At 40.4% G+C, this 24,296-nt stretch overlaps 1 protein-coding gene across 5 annotated transcripts in view; it reads right to left on the bottom strand.

Moving 5' to 3' along the window:
• Positions 1 to 24,296, bottom strand: part of USP22 (ubiquitin specific peptidase 22) — an 89,259-nt gene that overhangs the window by 8,909 nt on the left and 56,054 nt on the right. For all 5 annotated transcript variants that reach the window (XM_053957461.1, XM_053957462.1, XM_053957464.1 and 2 more), the window contains 4 exons: positions 15,528 to 15,697; positions 8,797 to 8,944; positions 2,796 to 2,901; positions 786 to 944 (listed from right to left, as the gene is read on the bottom strand). In XM_053957461.1, coding sequence (XP_053813436.1) covers positions 786 to 944; positions 2,796 to 2,901; positions 8,797 to 8,944; positions 15,528 to 15,697 — 583 coding nt within the window. The remainder of the gene's footprint in view (positions 1 to 785; positions 945 to 2,795; positions 2,902 to 8,796; positions 8,945 to 15,527; positions 15,698 to 24,296) is intronic.

Genomic DNA, 24,296 nt, shown 5'->3' with positions numbered 1-24,296 from the left:
GGTTTTGCCTCTTGATGTATTCCTGCATCAGCAATTTTTCATGTGTACTAATTCCCTCATTTCCTTAAAATTATTGATCTTAACGGTGTCAAGCAGATTAGAAATCAGATGTTAAAGACTATGAATTTTTATTTCAGGAAGATTAGCTTTGCCCCAGGCTCCAGGTAACCTCTTCCTCAGGCAAATATCTGCATTTGCCACAGGAGAATGACTTTCAGATCTGCTGAAAGATCCAAGTAAACTGTACACAAAGCCATAACCTTCTCCCCAGGTATCAGTTTCCAAGATGCCTAAGTGTCAGCTTCAGAATTACCTTTTCTTTTTGAAAGCTCCATTCCTTTAATCCTTAATGGCATCCCTGCAACTAAGCTGGCAGTAGCTGACTCTCAGTTGTGCTCAGAGCAAAATCTGATTCCTGCTTGGTGTTAGAATTTAGATAAATATCAAATGCAATGTAAACTCCCTTCATGTGCCTCCTCAGCCACCAGAACCAAGAACAAGGAGACAGACTTTAGTGATTTTGATCATGTAAAACGACATTGTCTGGCAGTAGCCAATGTAAAATTTGTTTTCTTACAGCATGTGGCAAAAGGCTTTGAGTGCTTATTGTTGCTCTGAGCCTTCTTACTTTCTCACAGACAAACAAAGATACATGTAAAAATGCTGTTTGGGGACAGAGCTGTGACAAAGCACCACTTAGTCCCAGTGCTCAGAGCCACCTGGAGAAGAAGAAGAAGCCGAATTCCCTCTCTCCAAGGCCAAGCTGTGCTTGTGGCAGGCCATACCTTCTCAAGCAGTCTGTGAGGGTGGTGGTGCCCGACACGTGGCTTTCCCCATTGACCACGCTGCCATCGCTGCCCGGACTCAGCGGCCAGAAGGGGGTGGAGGAGCCTGGCAGATCCAAACTGATGTCCCAGAACGGGTCTATCGTCGTGGAAACACCACTGTGGGAAACAGAAGGGTTCCACACACCTTTAAAGGAAGCCAAATGAACAGTTTCTCTCTCGCTTTGGGGTGCACTCCAGGTGCTTAATTTGAAGGACTTTGGGATCTCCATCACCCCTAGAGGGCACTCAGAGATGACAGAAAACAGAGCTGCTCCAGAGTGTTTGCCCACAATCGATCGTTTCCCTGCACATTTAAAAGCTGTATGTTTGGGGAAATGTACATGATGCATTAAATGCAAAATAAAAAATATTTAAGACATTCTCCCACTCGCTGGAGCCCTGAGACTCAAAGCAGAGCTGCTCTGAGACAGAGGCACTACTGACCAGTATAAACCAGTTAACATCTGTGATAACGGCTACGTGCCATCCAACTAGTTTACAAGCTGGTCTTGCCTGCTCAAGATATGGAAGATGGTGCTTGAGGCTACCTCAAAAAAGAGAAGGCTTTAAAAATAGTCTTGCTGTTTAGCAGTGCACTAAATTCAGCTTTGCAGTTCCTCTCAGCATCTCCTTTGGGATGCCTTAGGATCTGAGGGGCCAAAGCCTTTGGGATTTGAGGGGCCAAGGAATAACTGCACCAAGCAGTAGCTTGTGTTCTCCATCAGAGTTCTCCAAAGACAGCTGAAGACAGGCCAACAGCCAGACTGTGGAAAAAGCTGCTCACAATTGTAATTGCTATTGACTCAAATCTTTTCTTCCAGCATCACATTTTTAAGAGAACTTCAGGGGTCTAAGCTCCCTGTTACATTTATTTTTTGAGTTCTCTCTTCCCCTAAAACCAGTGGTTTTCACTCTGCAATCTCATTAAGCCTTCAATATGCCTTTTCCCTCTGCTTCATTTGTGCAAAAGTTGTCAATTTCAAAAGAAAACTTCTTTTGTCAAAGTTTCATCAATGTTAATATTGTGTTGTAAGAAGTCAAGCTTTGCATTATCACGTAAGGATTCTGTGTCTCTACCAGGCAAAGAACAAAATTTCCTATGTTTTCCTTACAGTAAATCTTTTGCAAATCCCTCCAGGAAACTGAGAATAAAAGCAGATTCAAACAAGCCCAGCCCATGAGCAGGACAGCAAGAATGCAAGGCAGAACAAAAAACAAGAACTCTGACTTCTGCACTATGGCAACACCAAACATCTCCAACGAGAAGTCAACTTGTTCCAGTACAGAGTAGGACAATAAATACGTTTTTCCATACTCTTGTAAAGGCTTTTTTTCTGGTACCTGAGATTACATTAGGCATCAGCCTCTTTGAAACCTCTCCTGATGATACATGAGGCTCCTGACTGAAGGAAAATGTGGTTCTGCATCAGAATTTTCCTCAAATGTAGTTGCAATTATGTAATTTGAAATTCAAAGAGATCTTGGAAGTATTTTCTTTATGGTCTTGGAAAACAACCACCTTTTCCAGAATAGTAAAGGTTTGTGTGCATAAGCCTGAAGTACTTCCCAGGCAGCTTTTCTGGTATGTGTTAATACGTGACCGTTAACTGGTAATTGATTGCATTTAGCTGACAGAATTACAGAATTAGAAAATCCCAGGATGGTTTGGTTGGAAGAGACCTTAAACATCATCTCATTCCAGCCCTTGCCATGGGCAGGGACACCTTCCACTAGACCAGGCTGCTCAGAGCTCCATCCAGGCTGGCACTGAACACTGCCAGGGATGGGGCAGCCACAGCTTCTCTGGGAAATCTGTGCTGGTGCCTCAAGGTGCTGCACTAACACAGATCTTGTCTTTCTGGAGTTTTGCCAGTATTTATTGGTACTCAAGAGAGGAAAGGTTCAGTGCACTGCACTGGAGGGGGTGCAGGTTGGAATCAGAGCCCAGGATCAGGAAAAGTGACTTACTGGCAGACTTGACAGGTAACATCCGACTGCAGTCCGCCTGTGAAGATTTGGTCTATGATGCAGTTACAGTGGTTGGGGTTGTTGGCCTTCTTCCCATTATCATCACCTGCAGGAATGCAAACACAGGCTCAGAAGTCAAAAATCCTCTGAGGGAACAGTGGTTTGTCTTGGACTGTGTCTCCAGTAACTCCTTCTAACTCAAACTTATACTGCAAGTTCACAAGGATAATACAGAACCCTGCAGAAGTTGTGCATTGAAGAAAACAATGAAACACTATTGGAATTCCTTGAAAAATATGAAGATAACGAAAAGGTGACTAAATGTAGAGGTGAAGCTTTAAGCTATAGTAGTTCTTAGCTAAATCCTTGCTCAGTGTATCTCCCTTTACAGAGGTTTGCTTTGCACTGCCTGGCAACTCCTAAGACAAAGGAGTTACTAAGGTGGTTCATGAAAATCAGTATTTAAACTTCACAGCAGCAAATGCTACTTTTTACTTCTATCCCAGTCAACTTCTGTGAGCAGAATGAGGGGAGAGAGTTTGTTAAGAGCCATTCATCCCCAGCCCACTGCCTCCATCAATGTGCACCTTCCATGCAGGTTTTCATCAGTGGGAAAATGAAAGATGTCCTTATCTGAAGTGAGGAGGTAATGCTGTGTCCTCCTCCAGCTTCCCCAGAGGCACAGTGAACACATTCCCATCTTTCAGGCATCACACACTGTCACTGCAGGTCCCAGGAGTAAAGTGTCATTTTTAGGACTTGAGTGCTGAGACTAGACCAACTCAACTTTCTCACAATAACCAGAGTATTAAATAATGAAACACTTCTGCACACAGTTCTCAGCTTCAAATCCTTCTCCCTCCATTCCCCAAGGTGAAGTAGGAATGACACCCTTTTCCTTGGATTTCCAGACTGCCCACTGCTTATTTTCCTTGGCTAGGACAGATGGAGCTGGGCTTGCTTTGCAATCAGAGATGCACACACCAACTACTACACAGCACCAGCTAATTGTTTCTTAAAATACATCTCAAGATGTTTTTCCATCTCCTTCAACAGAACTAAGTTTGGACAGGTTTCCCAGTGTATTTAACTTACTGGGAAGTATTTGATTTCTGAAACTGAAATGCTAAGATTGAAATACTGAAATACTCCTCAAATCTCTGCTGCTACTCAAAACCAATTATTTTCTACTCAAGAATGTCCAAAAAAAACCACCTGAAGAAGTGAAAAGTTTCTAAAAGCAGGGCAACAGACCATTTTCATATGTCTAAGGTGCTCTAGCTGGAGTTTTCTTGTAGTAGGAAAAGATAATTTTTTTTTCCAATGAAGCTTTAGAATTATGCTGAAAAGTATTATATAATAATCTGGCAAAGGTTCCACTGGATAGTAAGTGTGGAAAAGCAGTCATAGGTGATACTTACTAAGCTGCAGTGGGCCACTTGAGTTAATTAGATTCTAAATGCCTCAGGAAAGTTCTCCCTCAGCTGCCAGATTTAGGCTTTAGAAACTTTTGTTTCAATTGCCAAGAAAAGCACATTGTTTCCTTAAGAAGACTCTTGAAGAAAATGCTCTAAAATTAGATTTCAAGTGTATGAGGTTCAAGTTGGGGGTTATCACACTGGTCTGAGGCGTTTCTTGATGGGAATTTCAGCTAAATCTTACTGAACTTAAGAGCTTTTAAAGGGCTCAATGATGCTAAGCTAATGAAGAGAGCATACAGGATAGAGACTGTGCAAGGCACCCTTCACCTAGAGAAAAAGCTTCACTTATATTCACAAGCACTAAAGAAAAAAAAATTCAAAATAGAATTAACTGGGTTGTAGTTTAAACTCCACTTTTCCTTTTTAAAGAAGTACCACATCCTTGTAATCTCCCCATTTCAAGCATTGTCTCTGCTTTGTTTTGAGGGGGCAGAAGGAGAAAAGCAGTGCTGAGAGCTTTTCCCTGGATCACAGGTACCATCCCAGCTGGACACCTTGTGCAGTCAGTCATTTCCTCCTGCAGAAAGAATTGAGCTCTCCCTTTTCAATTACACAAGTCAATTAGCATCAGTGATGAGAGGGTCTCAAATGAATATCCTGCAAGCTTGTTCCCAGCAAAACAGAAGGGTATTATCCACTCAACATTATTTCCCATGACATTTGGTTGGAGAGGAGGGAAAAAAAGAGTAAGATTACCACCTACACACACTTGTCAATATGGAACAGATGCTGAGGGGAGGTATATTATGCAGCTGAGAACTAGAAGCTGCTAGATTGTTGTGCTCAAGTTAAGGTTCCCTTCAACATTTCTGTCTCCCAAATGAGGTTTTAATTTCAGATTTGTTTGGGGGGGTTAAATCCGTCCAGGGAAATCAGCAGCTTCTAAGAATCGTCAGCACAAGACTAAAAGCAAACTTAAAAATACATCAATGTACACATTAATGTGGTTATGAGAATGGCTGAAAATTGAGTTTAGGAGTTTAGACTCAAATTAAATGCATCTCTCAAAAAACCCCACACAGGTTCAATGTGCCTGTGAAATAACTAAGCATGTTAATCAGTGTTCAAATTAGGCATTTAATATACCACTAAAGGTAAATAATACACAGCAACAGTAAAAACTTTTAAAGATTGCTTTTGGTTTTGATATAAAAATACAAGTTTTGCCTCAGTCTTCTATTCTGTATTTTAAATGAGAAAAGGGAAGTCAAGAATTGTCAGCTTTTAAAAGGGTTTTTTATCAAAACAAGATATTAATATTTCTGCTTTGCTCTGGTCCCTGGTGTTCTGAACAAGTGCTTGTTATTTCTGACAAAGCAGTGTACACACAAATCTATATGGATCAGAGCAGATGACATGTTTCACAAGCATATGCTCTATCAATTCCTCAGAATATCATACAGAATTCACAGAGCAGGGCAGTGTTTTTCTCCCAAATCTCAGTACACCATTCTTTTTCTGGCTTCAGATTTGTTTTGCAGCACTCCTTGCTAAAGGTGAATGCCAAATGCTTCAAGAAATCCAAATAAATGAGGAATAATCAGCTTTAAAGTACTACTCTCCCTTTTTTAAAACTACTGAATAAAGTTTGGGATAAAAACACAGATTACTTCTATTTTTTTATCTTGCTTTTTGAACCTTTGTGTACCAGTGCCCATCTCTGCCACTTGAGTGCTGTTGCTCCTGCAGAAACCCCCACAGCCAGTGATGCCACTGGACAGAACAGTAATTTTTGACTTGCAGTCTTGATCCTTTTAAGAGAACAGTAATTCTGGTCTAAATTTCCCCAAGCTTGAAGATGTCTCACACAAAGGTGGGAAACTAAAAGGTGTCTTCATGATTGGAACCTCACTGGTGTGGAAGTTTGCAGAGTTAGAACCCCAAATTTATCCCAGAGCACTGGGGATAAAGATGCATCTGTGATGTTGACTAAAAGCTGGCTTAATGCTTTACAGCCTGGGCAGAAATACAGATTATTTACACTATTTCTTCCACCAAAATACTACTTTTCAGTTAGATCACCTGCCTCCAGCTGTTGAAATGAAAAAGTGATGCACAGGCAAGACACACTCAAGCCCTTTTTATTCAGAAATATTTTCTATTACTCCAGCAGCACAGAGGAGCCCTATTGAGGGTTTAGAATATGCCCTGCCCAGATGCCACAGCTCAACCCAACAGTGCCAGCACATCTGTCACCCCTCAGACAGGATCTACATGGAGATCAGACAGGTATCCTGGCCTTCCAAAACTCCATAGATGCCACTAAAGCAAAGTATAGATTCAACCAGCATTTAAAACACCAACCAAATCAAAACAAAATTGCCTGGGCCAGCCTGCTCACATAATCATCTCAGGGCAGTTGTAGGATTACAAAATTTATCTTTACATGGCCATCAAAATCATGTATTTTTCTTAATTTAGGCAGTGACAAATCAACAACAAATATTCACAGCTTTGTCTTCACTTGCATTAAGACACTTCCTTGCATTAAGACAGCTGAATACACAGAATGGAAAAGGGATAAATGACTAATGGCAGCCAGACAAACATCACTGGATATTTATACATAAGGAACACTTTCATTTACTTTGGTGCTTGAAGCCTTGGTGATCATGAATAATGTCCAAAAACTGGAGCAAAATTTCCCCCAAGACTTTATTTTATTTCACTGTGTGTTAATTGTAAAACTTCATTACTATTGACTGGAAGCTTTAAAAGCTTTTTTTTGTTCATTAAAATAAATATTTAATATTGGCAGGGGAGGTATTATTTGCTTATTGTAGCTGTAGGACATATTCTCACTATTAGTAATAATATTTTTACATCTGCACACTTCACATGCAAGGGTGTCTGTGTGGATACACAAGTGGGAAAACTTTCTCATTACACTGAAAACTAGTTCATTCCAAATGTGGTTTTGCATGACTATACTTGAAATTCTGGTTTAGATTAACTTATTTGGTTCCCACACAACTGCTCAACCACTTCTTTTAAATTACCTTGATGTGGTATAGATTATTTACTATGATTTAATAAAAGCCTCTCTATTTCTTCAAAAACAGAAGTTTGAAAACCTGGCTGCAGAGATGTCAAGGAAGATATATCAGAAAGATTCTTCATTTAAAGTCAAACCACATTTTTTTTTCTAAAGTCCTTTCAGATTCTTTATCAGTTTGAGAAGAGCTCAGGGACCTTTACTGTTGCAAGTTTTTCTCTTTACAATTCTGAGACACAAATACTACTTCATTAAGTAATGAGGAAGTGTAGAAGAAATATGAGCATTATCTTATATCAGAGATGATGAAAAAACCTTCAAGATTTGTTAGATCAACGGTTCAGAAATTTAACATGAACAAAGAAGTGCTTCTGTTTGCAGCTGAATTTATTCAGTGTTAAGAAGTCAATATTTGGGTAGATTTTGTTCCTTACTGGACTTCCACGCCAGTTTAATTTGGATTATTGAAATCCAGTTAGTGGTTGTCATATGACAGACATTAATAACTACAAAGGAACTGCTCTGTGTACTCCTGTCCTTGGCAATACTTTTTTTGGAGAGAATTCATTTGGAGGCACCAATTATGGATGTGAACAAGCCCATCTGCTGTCATGCAGGACTACCTTAGAGATAAAAGCAAGATTCACAATGGTTCAGAGAAGTAGCAGCAGCCTTTCCTTTGATAGTCCTCTGATAAGCCAAAAAACTAAACCCTAAGTGCTTTTCCTAAGAGCATTTGAGCAAAGTTGAACTTAAATCTTCTTTTTGATAACCAAGGACTTTTTGTTTGTTCTGTTAGTATCAACCCTACTACTTTTTCCTTGGAGGAATAGTAAAAATTTTGCTGCTGCTGCAGTAAGTGAATCAAGCTAGAGCAAACATTGGCAGATTGGGAAATTTTCAGTTCAGCTTGAGTTCAGCTAACAAACAGAAAATACATCATTTCATATTATATTACAAAATCAAGACTTAGATACTTCATATCAAAAAGCATGACACTGAATATTTTTATTGTGTTGTACAATTATGTATTGTTCTATACAGACTAATAAAACAAGATACCATAGCCACCCATTGCTCTTTCTTATTCACATTTCTGTAAGCAATTTGGTATCAGAAATACAGTAGAATCATATTTAAGCAGAATAATAATATTAAGTATTAAGAACATAACCTCTCCCCCATGTTATTTTCAAGAGTCCCATGACACACTGAGTAAGAGATCTAACTGCTTAAAGTATAAATAGAATTAAAATGGCAATTTAAAAGAAAAGACAGTGACTCACAACCAATAAGAGAATATCATGATGGTGATTCAAACCAATGTACAGGCTTGTCTGCTTCTAACTCTTGGTACTTTTTGACAGTGAAAATGGTTTATTTATTTCTAAATATTTTAAGTCTACCGAACATTTTTAAAGGCATTTGCTAAGAGTGCTGCACTAGACTTGGTTTAAGAAGAGATGGTTCTACCTCCTTTTGATGCAATAATCCTTGTTGACTGGAGCCCCAGGAGAAGCCTTACCTTTGCAGTGTCTGTGTAGCACATCTAATGCAGCAATGAGGAACTCGTGTGCATCTTGTTGCTCGTACCCTGCTAAATGCCGTGCGTGAGTCCATACCAGGTGCAATAACCTATATGGAATGTGAGGAGATCGGTGCCCAGAGTAAAACTGCTCAAAGCAAAGAGAAGGACATGATTGTTAACAGCTGACACAGCCTCGGTGCATTGCATTATTAAAAAGTCAAATGAGTGCAATTAGTCAAATCAATTTAAACCGTTTAATTCTGATGGCCTTAATAATAAAGGAGAGAGACAGCTTTTGTCACACACTACTGGAGGAGTGATCTCAGAACTGAGCAGCTCAGTTTTCTTCCCTGAAATTCCATCAATTTGTGATGGATTAGCCTGAAAAACGTGGGGGTGCAGGGAGTGGGGGAGACAGACACAAACATCACTCACAGTTTGCTTAATGATACCACTGGCTTTTATTAAAATAGCCTGGGGAGGAAAGAGAGGAAAAAAATTCCTGCACTTGAAAAGGATCAGCAATTTCATTCACAAATTATGTGAATGAAATGCACCCCCATACCAGAACAAACACTGAAGATGAGAATATAAGATGCTGACTGTCAGCCAATCCCTGACCCACGACAACTCTGCATCCAAATGCTGTGCACACTTCAGTTTTATGGAGAAATTTCTAAGCAGGGGAGCAGCCTCATGCCAGTACTGGCCTTTCAACGTAAAAGGCTTTAAAACCAACTTCATTGAGCCAGCTGTTAGCAGAGCTGAAGGTCCCCATTCAATCAGTGATCCCCAGAGCCAGCTGCCATCCCCGCTCCAGCAGGGTGTCCCCTGCCTGGGAATCTGGTGCTGGACCATCTCCTGCAGATGCTCCTTCATCTGCTTCAGTCAAAATCTGATGAGCTGACTCCAGAGTGACTAAAACTGCCCCAGGTGATTTTGCCAGAAGCACATTAGAGAGTGCACAGATGAATTATTCAGTCAGCACAGCCTGATGTGTAACACTGCTGCTGCTGGGGGGTGACACAGCTGGGGAGGGAAATCAGCACAGGGCAGGAGGACACGGCCAACAGAAACTTTTTTAAATTAAAAACCAGCCAGGTCCCACTTGAAAAAACCCAAACAAACAAAAAACTACCCAACCAACCCACACCCCCCCAAAAAAAAAAACCATGCCAAAAAACCACCCATGCTAAGGATCTGTTGTTTTGCTGGGTTGAGGTTCAGCCCTTCCTTTATCCCTGCACAGTGGTACCAGTTCCAAAAGTAAAGCAGGGATGCTCATGGTGTCCCTGCAGGAGTCAGGAAAGGCCCAGAAGAGTTTATTCCCTTGACAGGGAACATTTGTGACTCATTTTGCCTTCCCTCACCTTCAGCAAAGGTATCTGCCAGTAAATGCTGCCTGCAACACCACAATTATGTTTTCCCAAGATCCTATCAAATCCATGGTGGTTTCTTTTCAGTTACTCTTCCCAAACAGAAGACAGTAAGTGGCAAATACATAGAACAAAAAACAAGATTTTAAGCCCCAGCAGTATATCATTCTCATCCTTATTGGAAAAGTGAGCTTCCTTCCCCAGCCCTGAGTTTCTCCCTGAACAGTCTCTGAGCATTTTATGCAAGTCCAAGCACAGGCACTGTGCTACAAACCTGCCGAGAGAAAACACTGTATTTTAAGGGACAGGTTGGCAAAAGGCAGCACAATCTTCATCTAGTCCTCATATTGGTAGGGTTTTCTACATGATTTCAGTGTATTTCCTCCCTCAGAAATTTCTTCCTCACAAGCTCCACTTTTCCCAAACAAGAAGCTGCACCTCTGCAGCCAAACACCACAAAATGCTCCTATAAATACAAAGATCAATAGTTAACTCTGATGCCAACAAGGATGACACTGAGGGACTGGAGCAGGAGTGTGGTAATTGAAATCTGCTGATGCAGCTGCTGCTCAACATAATTCAGGGAACTGCAACAATAAAACTTCCCTGTTCTGTCACTCCTTACAATTAGTCCCAGAGCTCTCTGGTCATTTTAACCACCAGCACTCCATGTAATTACTCCACTGCAGACACAAGACCTGCCAGCAGATTTTACATTCTCTGCTGCCTCAGTAGGATGAGAAGGATCTGACATGAAGCTTTATCAAATTATTAACTATTATCACACAAAAATCTAGAAATCTGCCTGGTAAGAATGTGGGATGGGGGGAAAAGCTTCACTGCTCGGATAAATATTAAATAAAATAAAGAATCTGAACACATTCAATAACAATATTTTAACTGGAATGTATAAAACATCCATCCCATCTCTGTCATTTCCTTGCTTCTGGGAAAAGCAGCCTATCAGAGCTGTTCCAGTCCACAAAAAGGAAAAGAGTCCATGCAAAGTTTTATTCCAACCTTTTCACTGAAGTGTGCAAATATAAATAATGATGTATTTGCAAGTCACCTTTAAAATACAACTGTTAAACAACTGTTCCAAACATAACTTAAGCTTTTTTTTGTTTAAATTTGTTTTCAATTCAGCAGTATCAGTTGTTTATATTGGAGAAAACTAGTCTGAGCAATTTCAAAGTGCTGGGTAATACACTGCTTAATTGCTATTCCAGGAAAAAAAAAGGGAGAGGGGGAGAAAGGAACAAACCAACCAGGATTCAAAGCCTCCATTCTTACACACAGCCCAAGTAAAAGTAATTTTGTTTTTCCACTTAAAACACTTGCTGCTGCATTCTAGAAAGAATCTATGGAGGATTTAGAAAACTATAGGCTTTGTAATTTGCATTATTGTTACCAAAAATATACAGACAACAGTGAAGTTTTAAAACAAAACAAGACCCCACCGTACACATCTGTACTTCTTTCTCCTCCTGCCAAAAACATGCACAGAAGTTTCTCAATTATGTGAATAAACAGATAAATTTGATTTATCCTGCACATGTATCCGCTAAACAGTCTCTGAGCTTTGTAATTACGAGTTTATAGGCAGAAATCCTGTACCAGGTTCAAGTCCAATTTGAGGATTCAAAAACTCCTCTTGGAAATTGGTTCTCAGTACAGACTTCAAATTTTCTGGCAAATTACAATGGATGAAAGGACTGAGCAACACATGGAACAGGTGCAAGAGAGCACCTTCTGGAGGCTTCCCAAAGAACAATGGTTCAAAGAATCATAAAATACATTTTGCTTGCATGAACTCTGTATGTTCTTCACTTCTTTCAGGGAAAAGTACTGAATTTTACTAAATCAGCACAAACTCTATTTTCCATGACAAATTGCAAGGCTTCTGTCTATGTAAAGAGCCTTAACTACATTTTTCTCCCCTCCAGTACCTTTGCTGTAATTTATTTTATACGTAAGACACTTCAACAGTAGCATCTTCAGATATCAAAGCCATAAATCATCTCCTTTTCCCTCTTGGTCCTCACTTCTCAACTCTTCCCGTGCTTGTGCTGTGCACTGTGCTAGGCTCACAGGGATGAGCATTCTGCTCTACTCCCATTCCTACTATTCCAGTCACAGAGCACATGAGACACAGAACTTCTAATCCTATCCTCCTGAGTGGTCATTCTGGAAAGGATTTAGATAAACCTCAGGGTGTGGACCATCCTGAAATTAATTTTCACTGGTGAAACAAAACTACAACACAAATGCCAGTAGGTAAAAAGGAGTGCACCAAGCTTTTCAGCCAAAAGGATCAATGAATGGATTCTGTGTGTTCTATCTTCCCCCTGTCCAGCTTCACCACTATCTGCTACTCCCAAATCCTTTCCATTCCTTTTCTTATGCAGTCATGCCATGATTCTATTGAGAAATGGGTTTCATGTAGCACAAAGGAGAATGTTAATTGATGCAGTCAGATATTTTTAAAACAAACAGATCTCAATGCTTGGTGTGTCTGCCAGAAAAGCTACCAGGAAAAAACCACCTCAGTCCTGAGAACCATCTGATAGTCATTACTCACCACCAACCTACTTCAAGGTGGAAGAACTGTGTAGCTTCCTATTTATCACAGAGAAACCACCTCAACCTATATATAACTACACGATTTTAAACAAAAAAGAAATAAAGTGGGATGGGTAAGTTCTGTTTAAGAGGCAAAAGAGCAAAACTTGGTTATTTATATATAGTAAGTTTTATTCAATGTTCAAAACAGTCTCTCTTTTTCTCCTGGAGAGCTCCCACTCAGGCACTCACCAGATCCCCTGGCATTCCATTTGCCTAAGATCACACCTTCAGATGAGAAGGGTGGAGGGGAGATGAAATTAACCCTTGCCCTGATTGTTTGTCCCTGGGTAAGATGCTTTGGGATAACCACACCAGTTAATCCCAGTGGGAAAGCTATGTAGAAACAAGACAGAACCTGAATCAAAGTTTCCCTGGTAATTCAATTACAAAGGAATTCTTAACCATACATAGCACTGAGATCTCCTGGTTTGCCTTCCTTTGCTCAGACCTCAGCTCTGCAAAGGCAGTGACAGAATCTTCATTACAACCACTGCAGAGAGCTGGGATGTGAAACATAACCACTGGTCTGCTCCAAAAAATTGTAAGATTTTTGTTTTAATTCTGAATGCAAAGAATTTATAACTCACTGGGAACAGAACTGTACAATGGGTGCTGACAGAGCCATAAGCATGACAAGGTATTTACTGCTTGTGAGTTAAAATATACCAAGTTGGTTACAGACCCAACAGCTTTCCTTAGGAGGATTAAGCTCCAGTTTTACTTCAAGGAGGTTGAGTCACTTTCTGTGTCCTCCCACAGCACATGGCTGAAGTATTTAATGTGAAATAAGGACAGGGACTATTGCTGTCTGCACAGTCTGGTGTCACAGATATGGCTGTTCCCTCATCCATACACCCTCATGTTGCAGAACATTTAATTAATAGAAGTAATGCAAGTGCAGGCATGAATTTTGATTTGAAAATGAAGGCTGAGCTTCCCAAAGTTGTGTATGAAATTAAACTTGATTACAACTGAAACTAACACAATAACACAAATGCTGCATTTAAGCCCCATTTTGGATAACAGCCTGTTCTTTGTTCCATGCTCACAGTAGAGCAAAAAGCATCCTGAGCCATCAACAGGGCTCCACACACAAAAATGGAAACAAAAATCATTACCTAGAGAGTCTTGATCTTTCCTGCAGCCTCTCAATCTGTAATGTAACACTCATTTCCCCTTTCCCAAGGGATTTTTTTAAAAATGCATGTGTAAATAGAGTGTGGTGATGTTCATCAGTGTTGAGACTTCTTTATCATTATTTATTGAAAGGATATCAGGAATATAATAGTTCCTTAGTTTTAAATAAGCAAAGAGGTTTCTGTATTAATAGTCTACAGAAACTGGTATTTCTATACCATGACTGATTTTTTCATCTAGGCATTGTGGTATTTCCCCACTTAACTGCACATCTGGTTTCAATAATCCTACAGCTGCTACCTATTGGTCTGCCTGCCTTTTGTTTTTACTTCCTTTCCTGACAGACTCAGGAACAATTGAAAAATAGAACAAAAAATAAAAAATGTAACATACAGCTGATGATTGATAAGCAGCATGAAATGTTGCAAATTCCTCAGAAGTCTTGAGTATGAGCAGAAAACAACTTTGTACTGGAACAGCTAAGGGGACTTTACCTTCTTCTATATATGTTTAACTCCCCTGCAGTGAGCAAAAAGAATCATCTCTGGTGAAAAAGGCACAGGAGTAAAATCAAATTGAAAATCACAAGATAAAGGTAAAGCTATTTTAAGTTGGTCCCTGTCAGAATGAACTTCCATGACAGCACATCCACAGAAAACCTGCTCTGTGTACAGACATCTCCAGCAATTTTAAATGCTCCATGTCAGCATGTACACTACAGCTCTTTCTGGTTTTTTGGTTGGTTTTATTTTACTTACCAAGAAAGCAGATCTACCACTGAGGGAAAGGCACAGAATTGGGTTTGTTTTGAAAGACATCATAAAAGTAGGAGCCCATGTCCACCCACAGTCCTTATAATACTGATGTGGAATTAAGACAGATAATAAAGCTCCTGGACTATTTATTAAGGAAAAGCCTGTGCTTGTCTCCCACAGCATGAACCAGACCTACAGAAAAGACACACTGCAAAGCCAAGTTCCTGAGTGGGAAAGGGAAAGAAATGCAGCTTGTACAGGGAAGACACAAACTGTAGCAAAACATTCACTTCTCTTTATCCTCCTTCCTGGCCCTTACTGCGTTTGCACATAAGAGATGACAGAAAAGATGTTTCTGCTGGTGAACAAGCACTAAATTGAGATCTTTAAAATATTCATACAGACCTACATAATGCAGTACCTTAAACCACAAGGATGTATACTGCTGCTTTATTCTCACTCCCATTATCACCTGAAGAGCTCGTGACATATTTTCCAGTTACAACTTGCACCTTTAATTAAAGCACACATTCAGCTTTAAGACTAAGGATTCCCAGCTCAGTCTCAGAAGAACAGGCAGCACTGTAATTATTTCCAATACCAGCTTTGCCTAAACAAGGGTGACTTCACAATAGCACTTAAAAGCCATTAGATTCCCTTTCAGCAGCTGGGTATTTTTGACAGTGAGGTCTCAATCTTTATTGCTTTGTTTTACTAAATTTTGAGAGGAAACACGACTTGCATTCCCTTTATATTTGCAAACAGAACACAATTCCTTTTGGGGTAAGAAACAGCATCTGTGGCAAGGTGATGCTTTGTGGCAAAGAGCACTCACCTCCTGAAAGAGCGTAGACATTTCACAGACCAGACATGAGCTGGGGCTTTGCATTTCACATTTGTGCCTGTCGGAGAGGAAGAAATCTCGCAGCAGTGGAGTGTGGGTAAGTGCCTGGACAATACAGTTCATAAAACATGTGTTCCCAAGATTGATTAGCCCTCGTAGACCTATAAAGACAGAAAGGAGGAGGGGATGCATAAGCATTATCAAGTTAAAAAAAGGTAGATTTGCATTTTTATATAGTTTTCACAATATTGCCATGGATTTACTGTATTACATGCACAGCTCCAAACACAGTTTTATACTGGTTTAGGGAGGCTATTGGTATTTTTGTACTCAAGTCACAAGAAGCTGCAGAAGCATTCTGAACTACACTAGGATTTCTTAAATTCTAAGAAACAAGGAAACCTAAAAGTTCAGCAACACCAACACCATTATTTTGCAATGGCTGCTGTGCCACATGTCACCAAAACATGTCCCTCCCCAAGACTGATACCAAAGTCCAATGACAACAACTGCTAAGTCAGTACAGTAAGAAACCAATACATTTAAAGAAATCAGTGAGTAAGTTTTCAGATTGTTTAAAAAGCTTTCCCCCCATGCGGGTCATGAAGCCAGAACAAGGTTTTTGTACTGTTATAATCATCATCTAAGACAAACCAAGTCAGGCTATGACATCCAATGCAGACTTCAGAGATTTTAAACCCAAGATCTGAACAGAACAACTTTAAAAAAGAACTCTGAACAACACTAATTCCACACTCATTTTAGGTAAATTAAACATTAATCTACAGCATACATAAAAAAATTCAACTTGGCATAAGAGGATTCATCACACCTTAAGTCAAACGTTCAGTAATGCCCAGAGATGATTCCTTGTGCTTGGAAACCAAGATGCTTAAAGGAAAGCTCTTTTGTTGCACAACAGAAGAGAGGTTAGGAGTGGGGAAAGCTTTTCAGTCATTTGCAAGGTCTAAGTGAGAAGAAAAACATGCTCAAATCCTTGAGTATTCTTCCAAAATATTAACATAATACCACCATACAGGAGCACTAAACAAGAAGAGCATCAGGTGGCCAAGAATGCTTATTTTTAATCAACAACTTACTTTGAAATGAGATAAAATGCACCGATAGATACAACTCTGGTATTGATTTAAAATCAACATAGTCCTCTTCTGCAATAAAAACAGGATTACTACAGAAACATTGAAAGAAAACACAACAGGATCACTAGACACAGAACGAGGAATTTCCTTGTCATTCCGTGGGATGAAAAAGCCTCTCAGCTGGCAGTGCTGTGGTCATTAGAAGCGGTGCAGTTCCCGTGCAGTACAGCAGATAGTGCTCCAAGGGCTCTTTAGCATCCTGCAGCAGGAGGGGGTGTGGTCCAGTTGCTGCGTTACGGCGGAGAACAGCCACCACAGCAGCTGGAAACTGCACCCGGAGCTGAAGGCACCGACACAGAGCCCTCCTGAATCGTTCTTCCTGTATCTAAAGCAACATCGACCTGCTTCCAACAGCTTCCTGCTCCTTCTGTTTACTCACAGGACAAAGTTTCTCATTACATTACAGTGACTTCTACTGGGCAGAAGCTTGTTGCAATTATTTGCTTGATTTTCATGCTGGGAGGCAATAAGTGTGTGCACAACATTAGCAGAGTGTTAAATAGTTAATTTGTTGGAGCAGCTTGAAATACTGTGTGATGCTTCAGCTTGGTCCACAATCCTATTTCAATTCCCAGTCTGTGTCTCTGCAAACAGTGTCACAACAGGAGGAGGTTCGTGCTGTGCAAGTGGAGAAACATTTTGGTACCTCTTGCTTACCTCTCCCCTTGTTTTCTGGATTTAAAATTTATTGGATTTTTTTAAATCACAGGCTGTGCTCACAGGAGGCTGGAAGGCTCCCTGACATGCATTTTGAGAAGCAGAAGATTCTCTCCCTATTTCTCCCTCTGGTTAGCACCAGATTTCAAAGCCAGCCTGTTCAGCACAGAAAACTAGAGGAAAACCAGCAGTAAATCTAGAGATTCCCCCTAGCACTTTTTGGTGTCTAACAGAGCAGTCACAAAACAAACACATAAAGGCAGCTTTTTGGAATCATTTATTAAGCATCATTTATTACATGCCTGTGGCTGGACTGTCTTTCCCTGTGACCACAAGAATCAAATCTTCCTTAAAGTTGCCACCAGGAGACAATTACAGTCATCAAACTCAGAATGCTCTTGGTTTACTTTGCTTGCTTGGTCTTTGCTGTCAGTTTTTCATGGATCTAAATGGAGCAATTCATGTGCTGGGACTTCACTTGAATGAACCAAGACAAAGCAACCTGCAAAACAGACAAGGCTGAAATGTGAATACTCCAAACCTCAATAAAAATCAGAAAATGGTGATTTGTAGGCAAAACATGAGAACGTACTCAGTTGAAAAGGGAAAAAGGAAAGCAGCACATATCAGTCTTATCCTTGTGGGAGCAATGACTGCAGCTGCTGTACAGTCTCTCAAACTGCTGTTTGAAATGAAACAGGTATGAGTAACTACAGCTCAGGTACTGCATAAGTAATTGCAGCACACTGGAAAACATCAGAATTTGATGTAGGTAAACTAAAGAGCTGACAGAACTCTGAACAACACATCCTCTTGTGCTTAACTTTTATGGTGAATAATGAGTTTTGTTGGAAAGAAAAACAGCTAAAAATTAAAGTCTGTACAGCACTCTGGTCAATAACATATTGAGAATGTAAAAGCTTTGTGCCTGCCACACCTATTCCCTCCCCTTTAATAAAGCCTGGCAAGGTTTTGCTGGAACAGTCAAGCATTGCAACATGTGGGTCATAAATTAACAGAAAAATAATGTGCCAAAACCTCACATGCAGCAGTCCATTTGTGCTAGAGCACCAACAGTGGTCTCCACCAGGCTCTAATCAGAACACAGTGTCACAGTCTAAGGATTGTCAGCAGGCTCCAACCCCAACTAATAATAAAGCTCTGGTACTTTGCAAAATTCTGCTGTGCTTCATAGCATTGTCTTTATTTTTGCTTCTTATGAATTGTTCTGAAATGAGCAAGGGCAACCTGTGAGATGCTTAATATTTTCTACACATGCATGCGTGGTGTTGTGGTAAATGTACTTCACATGAAAGAAGTTTTAGCTCTGAACCATGCTGATACAATTGTAAATATTGGAATAAATTAATGCTGCTGAGAAGACAAAATTGTCATGTACAGTATAATCATAAAAGAAGGAAATATCCTTTAATCATCATGCATGGAATACAAACACTACTCTCATTCTGCCAAAAGCTGGGCAGGGAGGGCATAAGCAATGGCAAGAAATCTACTTTTGCAATGCCTTGAGCACAGGGAAACCCATCTGGGAAATTCTTTGTACATTTGGTCTTAAGACTGGGTTCTGGCTGGCTTACCTTTGTCAGCTTCAATTCTTCCATCTTCTTCCAGGAATGGATTCTGTTTTTCCAATGCTCAAAGCAATAGGTCTGCAACACTGGGCAACAATGGTTGTTGGGATGCAGGGAGATCCAGAACATTGGTTTTGCCAGTACACCCACACAGGGGAGATGAAAAATCCAAGACAAGATAAGGAAATTACACTTCTCCATAAATGCAACTCTACAGCAATTAGAGGTGGGGAAGCAGGGAAACGAGAGGACCACACATGATTAGAAAATACAGAAAACCCAATCTTGCCCTCATGGAGGAGGTTCTGTTTGCCTCTAAACCCAAGCTTCAGGCTGGGACTGGAAAGACAGCAAACAAACCAGTCTGAACAAATGTTCTCATGCAGAATCCTGGAATTTAGTGCAATGAAGGCTCTGTAAGGAAGAGCAGCAGTCACTGGACAATGCACCTTGGTGAGACAACCAGGAGATGATTCAGCTGCACCGAAGCACAGCCAGCCTGAGATCCTCTCTACATGAAGCCCAGGTTGGCAACACCTTAGAGCAATCCTTGTCCCCTACCCCCAGCCCCACATCTGGCGTTGATGCTTCCCTGCAGCTCCATCAGATGGTGTCACAAGTCAGTGCAAGCTGAGGAAGAGCTCACTGAAATCTTTAAAGACAGTTCAACATCACACTTGCAAACAGTGTAGCACAGCAGTGAAGATTTCTAGAAGAATTTTGGGTCTTTGTCCTGTGTTCATCCAACAAGAATTAGCAACAACATTTAAGAGCATCTTTCTGAAGATATTTCAGAAGAGGTCTACCCTACTTCCCAGCACCTAAAATCACACCCAAATTCTCTCTCAGCTCTCACTGTTCAGGTGTAGAACATATCACATGTGACCTGAATGGAGCTGCCACAAACACTGGCCCAGTCAGACCCAGAGCTGCTGTTCCACCTGCATGCCAGGAGCAGCAGTTTTGCTAATGGGGTTAGTGACAGCAATTATTTTCCAAAGCTAATCCCTTCTGAAATGTTAATACAAAAATACTCATTTCAGAAAGCAGCAGTATACAGATATGTGAAATTACAAGTCTACACAGGAAAACTCATCACATTCTGTGACACCAATGATCATGTGAGTGACCAAAAAAGCCCCAACCATGCAGTTCTGGTTAATTTATTCCCCAACACTTCAGCTAAGCATCCTTTCACTGGGACTGAAACCCACAGTAACTACAGAAGAAGGAACAATGAGTCAAATGAATTAGAACTTTTTCTTCAGATGTTTTTACAGAACATTTTTTACAAACTTACCAATAACACATTTGGGTATTGAATTGTTTTGACAACCGTTTAAGAAAAAGCTACAGAAACTTTTGCCACGGCCAAATTAAATGAAGAAATTTCAACCACATGATCTTAAAAACTAACTGAACTGAACTACCTCCAGCAAACACAGGACATGCAATCTACCCAGAAAGAAAAAAAACCATCTTGGGAGGGAGAAGAGGAAGCAGAAAATATGTGATTCATTGATTCACATTGGTTCATCAGTAGATCTCTTTTTTCAGTAGAGTAGTTTTGACAGCAACACAAAGCAAGAGACTACATGACAGATCAAAGAAGTGAAGATGAACACTCAGGGCAATCATCTTCCCTTGCTGGGTTACTGCTGAACCAGGTGAAAACATGCTCATGCTCCCTCTTTTTTTATTTTTTCCTCTTCTCCAGCTATTCAGGGCTGCCAGGTCAGTCACTGCTCAGTTTGAATCACTGTAAATCCCTGTGGAAACAAACCACCTTCCCCGAGCTGTTTCACCAGCACCACCCACCCACCCTCCACCCCCTGAGCTATTCCATCACCAACAGGCACAACCTGGAGAGCTTCCCTCACTCTTCTGCTCTACCCAACTTTTAAGCTAAGCCTTTTAGATCACAAGTCAGAATAGTTTTAGAGCAATACATCTTAATTTAGAAAATGAGATCTGCAATACATTTTTTTCAAGTTTTTCTATATATGTTATATTCTGTACATGAGTATTTTACTGTATCACTCCATTATCTAAAAATATCTCTCGAATAGCATATATATGTGTGTGCATATCAAGATTCATAGGCCATTGTTGAATCCTGCAGGGAGGCTGAGAGGATGACAGAGGACACTGTATTTAGATAATACTGTTATTGAAAATTTGGATTTCTTTTTCCTGTTTTAACTATAAGTAAGTATTTTCATTTGTCACTGACAGGAATGAAATAAAAAACAGCCCCTTCATCTAAAAGCCCTGATAATACGGAAGACACTGAGTCCAGAAGCAGTCAGCATAAGACAATGAAGAATAACTCCTGTAAACAGAGAGAAAATAAATTACAGGACTATTTTAGATACACCCTATTGTGCACTGCACCAAAACCTACAAGTTTAGCCACCCCTACACAGCAGAAAGGTCAATAAAACAGAAAATGTCTTCTTGAATGAAAAAAAGAGTCATCATAGGAAAAAGAAATACTTGAATTTTAAATGAAACCCCATCTTTAACTTTCCCATTTCCAGCTAAAGGTTTCTGGATCACTGCATTTTTTCTATTGCTATTGAAGTAACAGATTGCTCAATAGCAAAAAATTTGCTTATGTGTACAAAAGGAAACTGTCCATGAGTTTGTATCCGGTTGAGAACGCTGGAGTCCAACTACAGAAGCTGCTACATTGGAGGGAAAAAGAATATGCCATGAGTGGCACATGTATTCCAAAATCATTAACTGTAGAGAGAAAACAATATAGTCATTATTCCTCCTTGGATGTATGAGCAGCACCAGAAGACAAGAACTGTTTATAAGGCTGAATCATCAAACCCCAAAGTTCTCAGTCCTGGTGTGTCACTGCTGTATAGAGTTGGAGGAATTCATCCTCATTACTGACCTTTTTCACTGTTAACACAGCTCTACCCCGAGGCAAAACCAGCTTAGTCAGTCCTTTTAAAGGAGTGATCCAGACACAATTCACTCCACCTGAGCAACTGCCAACCCAGGCCCAAAAGGGGAACGTGAATGCAGGCTGGCACCTCAACCAGATGCTCTGGCATGCACTTACTTTTCCTAAGGTACTTGTTCCTGACCAAGGGTGGTTTTGTTTTTCTAAAAGAGAATTAATTTCCCACCTTCCAGATTTTAAGTGGTTCAAAATAAACAAAACAACACAGCCGTTCCTATTTCCCAGTCTGTAAGAAAAATCTTACCTTATGTGTTTTGATTTAAATCCAACACTTAGAAGCATCTTCAAGTACTTTATTCAGGCTCACAGGGCAACATCAAGTCTTTTTTTGGATAATTTCTGGCATATTTGTGTGCAACTCTGGGCAGTTCTGGAGTGACCTCAGCATTCCTAGGAGACTTTCCAGATTTATTCTTTATGTTGTGTTAGAATTGCCATTCAAGAGTGAATGTTTTTATTCTTTTTCTCCATTAAAATATCCATAAACCCATGAAATGTTACCAAATGGCCACAACCCACCTACATGACATTGCCAGGAGAGATGCACAGTGAGATTTGCAGCAGTTCAGAAGCAGAGATTAACCTATTTTCTAGCACATCTATGAAGAGGACCTAGGTCATCCACACCACATGGAAACAACAGCACTTACTGAGACAACAAAAATGTTTTCCCAGCATTTTGTTTGTCCCCACCCCTCTTAGTTAACAGGGAATTTATTGCATTCACTATTCTTATTCAATAGCTCCAGTGACATCACATAATACACACTTAGAGAAGGGGCAAACCACACCAGGACAGTGCAAATGTAATTGGAAGACAAAACAATAACTCAAGAGCAACTTGTTAAAGGGGAGAAACTATCTGAAATCAATTAAATTCAATAAAAACAACTGTGAAGTAGGAAACAAGAAAAAATTAAGCAGACAAACACAAAACAATGAGTAATGGCTACAGTAACTCAGCCTCAACAACTTAATCTTTAGCTGTAGTTCTTCTACAAACAGCATTTTGGAACTTTACAGGAACATGAGAAGGCCTGGAAGTCATTGTGCTCTGGTGACAGGTAAACCGCAGCTGCTCAATGTCTGGAATTGAGCACCCATTTTAAAAAGAAATTACGCAAAGTCAAGAACATGAGTAAAAATTTGTATGGAATTAATATTTGAGACTGGAGAAACAACTGATGAATCCACTGGTTAAGTTAATTAATTAAAACCAGATAGTGTTGGTGGAGGAACAGCCAGGCTGACAATTTTCAAGTATGTTACAGGCCACTACAATGAGGACTGTAATTAACTCTTGTGACCTACCAAAGCTATAATAAAAAAAGACTGAGCTCACAAGAAGTAAAATTTAATTAGATATTAAAAATAATTGTCTCAGTTAGAAAACATTGCAATGAGGGAGTTTGGGACTCTGAATTGTTGGAGTGGTTCCAAAGGCAGCTCTGTCAGCCCAGTGTACCCAGCTCAGGAGAGGTGTTTGATATCCTTCCCTGTTTCTCATCCTGAGACTGCTCAGCCATTGTTACTGGTGCTGCAGCCTGGTACAAAGCACACAGACCAGCTCTGGCAGGAAGGGGAAGGTGAGGGCACTTCCACACAACAGCTCAGCCCACCTGATGCCAACTGCAAAAGAGGTGCCACAGAAAGGATGAACTCACCCCCTGCACACAGCAATGAGTCTCTGACCAGCTTCACCCAGCTCACAGCAGGCCAGGACACACAGACAGCGCCAGAAAAAGAGAGGGATGCAGGAACTGTCAGTGCCTCCCAAAACCAGCCACCCCTCAGCCCCTCTCCTGTAACAAACCCCCAGTGCAGGCAGGTGGCTAAAAGCCACAGGCTGAGCAGTGAACAACCCTCATGCCTGGATCCCTACTCGACCTCATGGCTCTGGAAACCAAAATTACCTACCCTGCTGCCACTCAGGCAAGGCTGGAGAACAGGTAACAACTGCTGCTGGAATGAGTGCTGCTAACTCTCCTCAATGTTATTTTTAGACTGCATAGGTATTCTGTGCATGGGCTTTTGCATTTGTGGCTCAATGCATCACTCTCTCCATTTAGTAATGCAAAAGAAGAGTCACACGATAATGCAAAGAGATCGCCTGGGCCTGGTATTTTGGTTCATTACCTTTGTATCACACATGCTACTCTGTGTCAAGGAAAATTTAAATTTGCAGCTATCAAGGTTTAAAATCAATTCTGGAGGAGCTCAATGGAGTCCCTGTATTGTGCTGCACCTTCAAATAAAATCAACTCCATGACATTGACACAACACTGGACCCAGGCAAACTCTTTGCATTATCCTGTGACTCTTCTTTTATTATTTCTAGCAATAACATAGAAATAACCAGTAACAAATGGAAATG

The sequence above is a fragment of the Vidua chalybeata genome, chromosome 16, assembly GCF_026979565.1.
Source record: "Vidua chalybeata isolate OUT-0048 chromosome 16, bVidCha1 merged haplotype, whole genome shotgun sequence".
Taxonomy (NCBI): domain Eukaryota; kingdom Metazoa; phylum Chordata; class Aves; order Passeriformes; family Viduidae; genus Vidua; species Vidua chalybeata.
The sequence above is the reverse complement of the archived record's forward strand: the minus strand, read 5'-3'. Positions and strand labels throughout refer to the sequence as shown.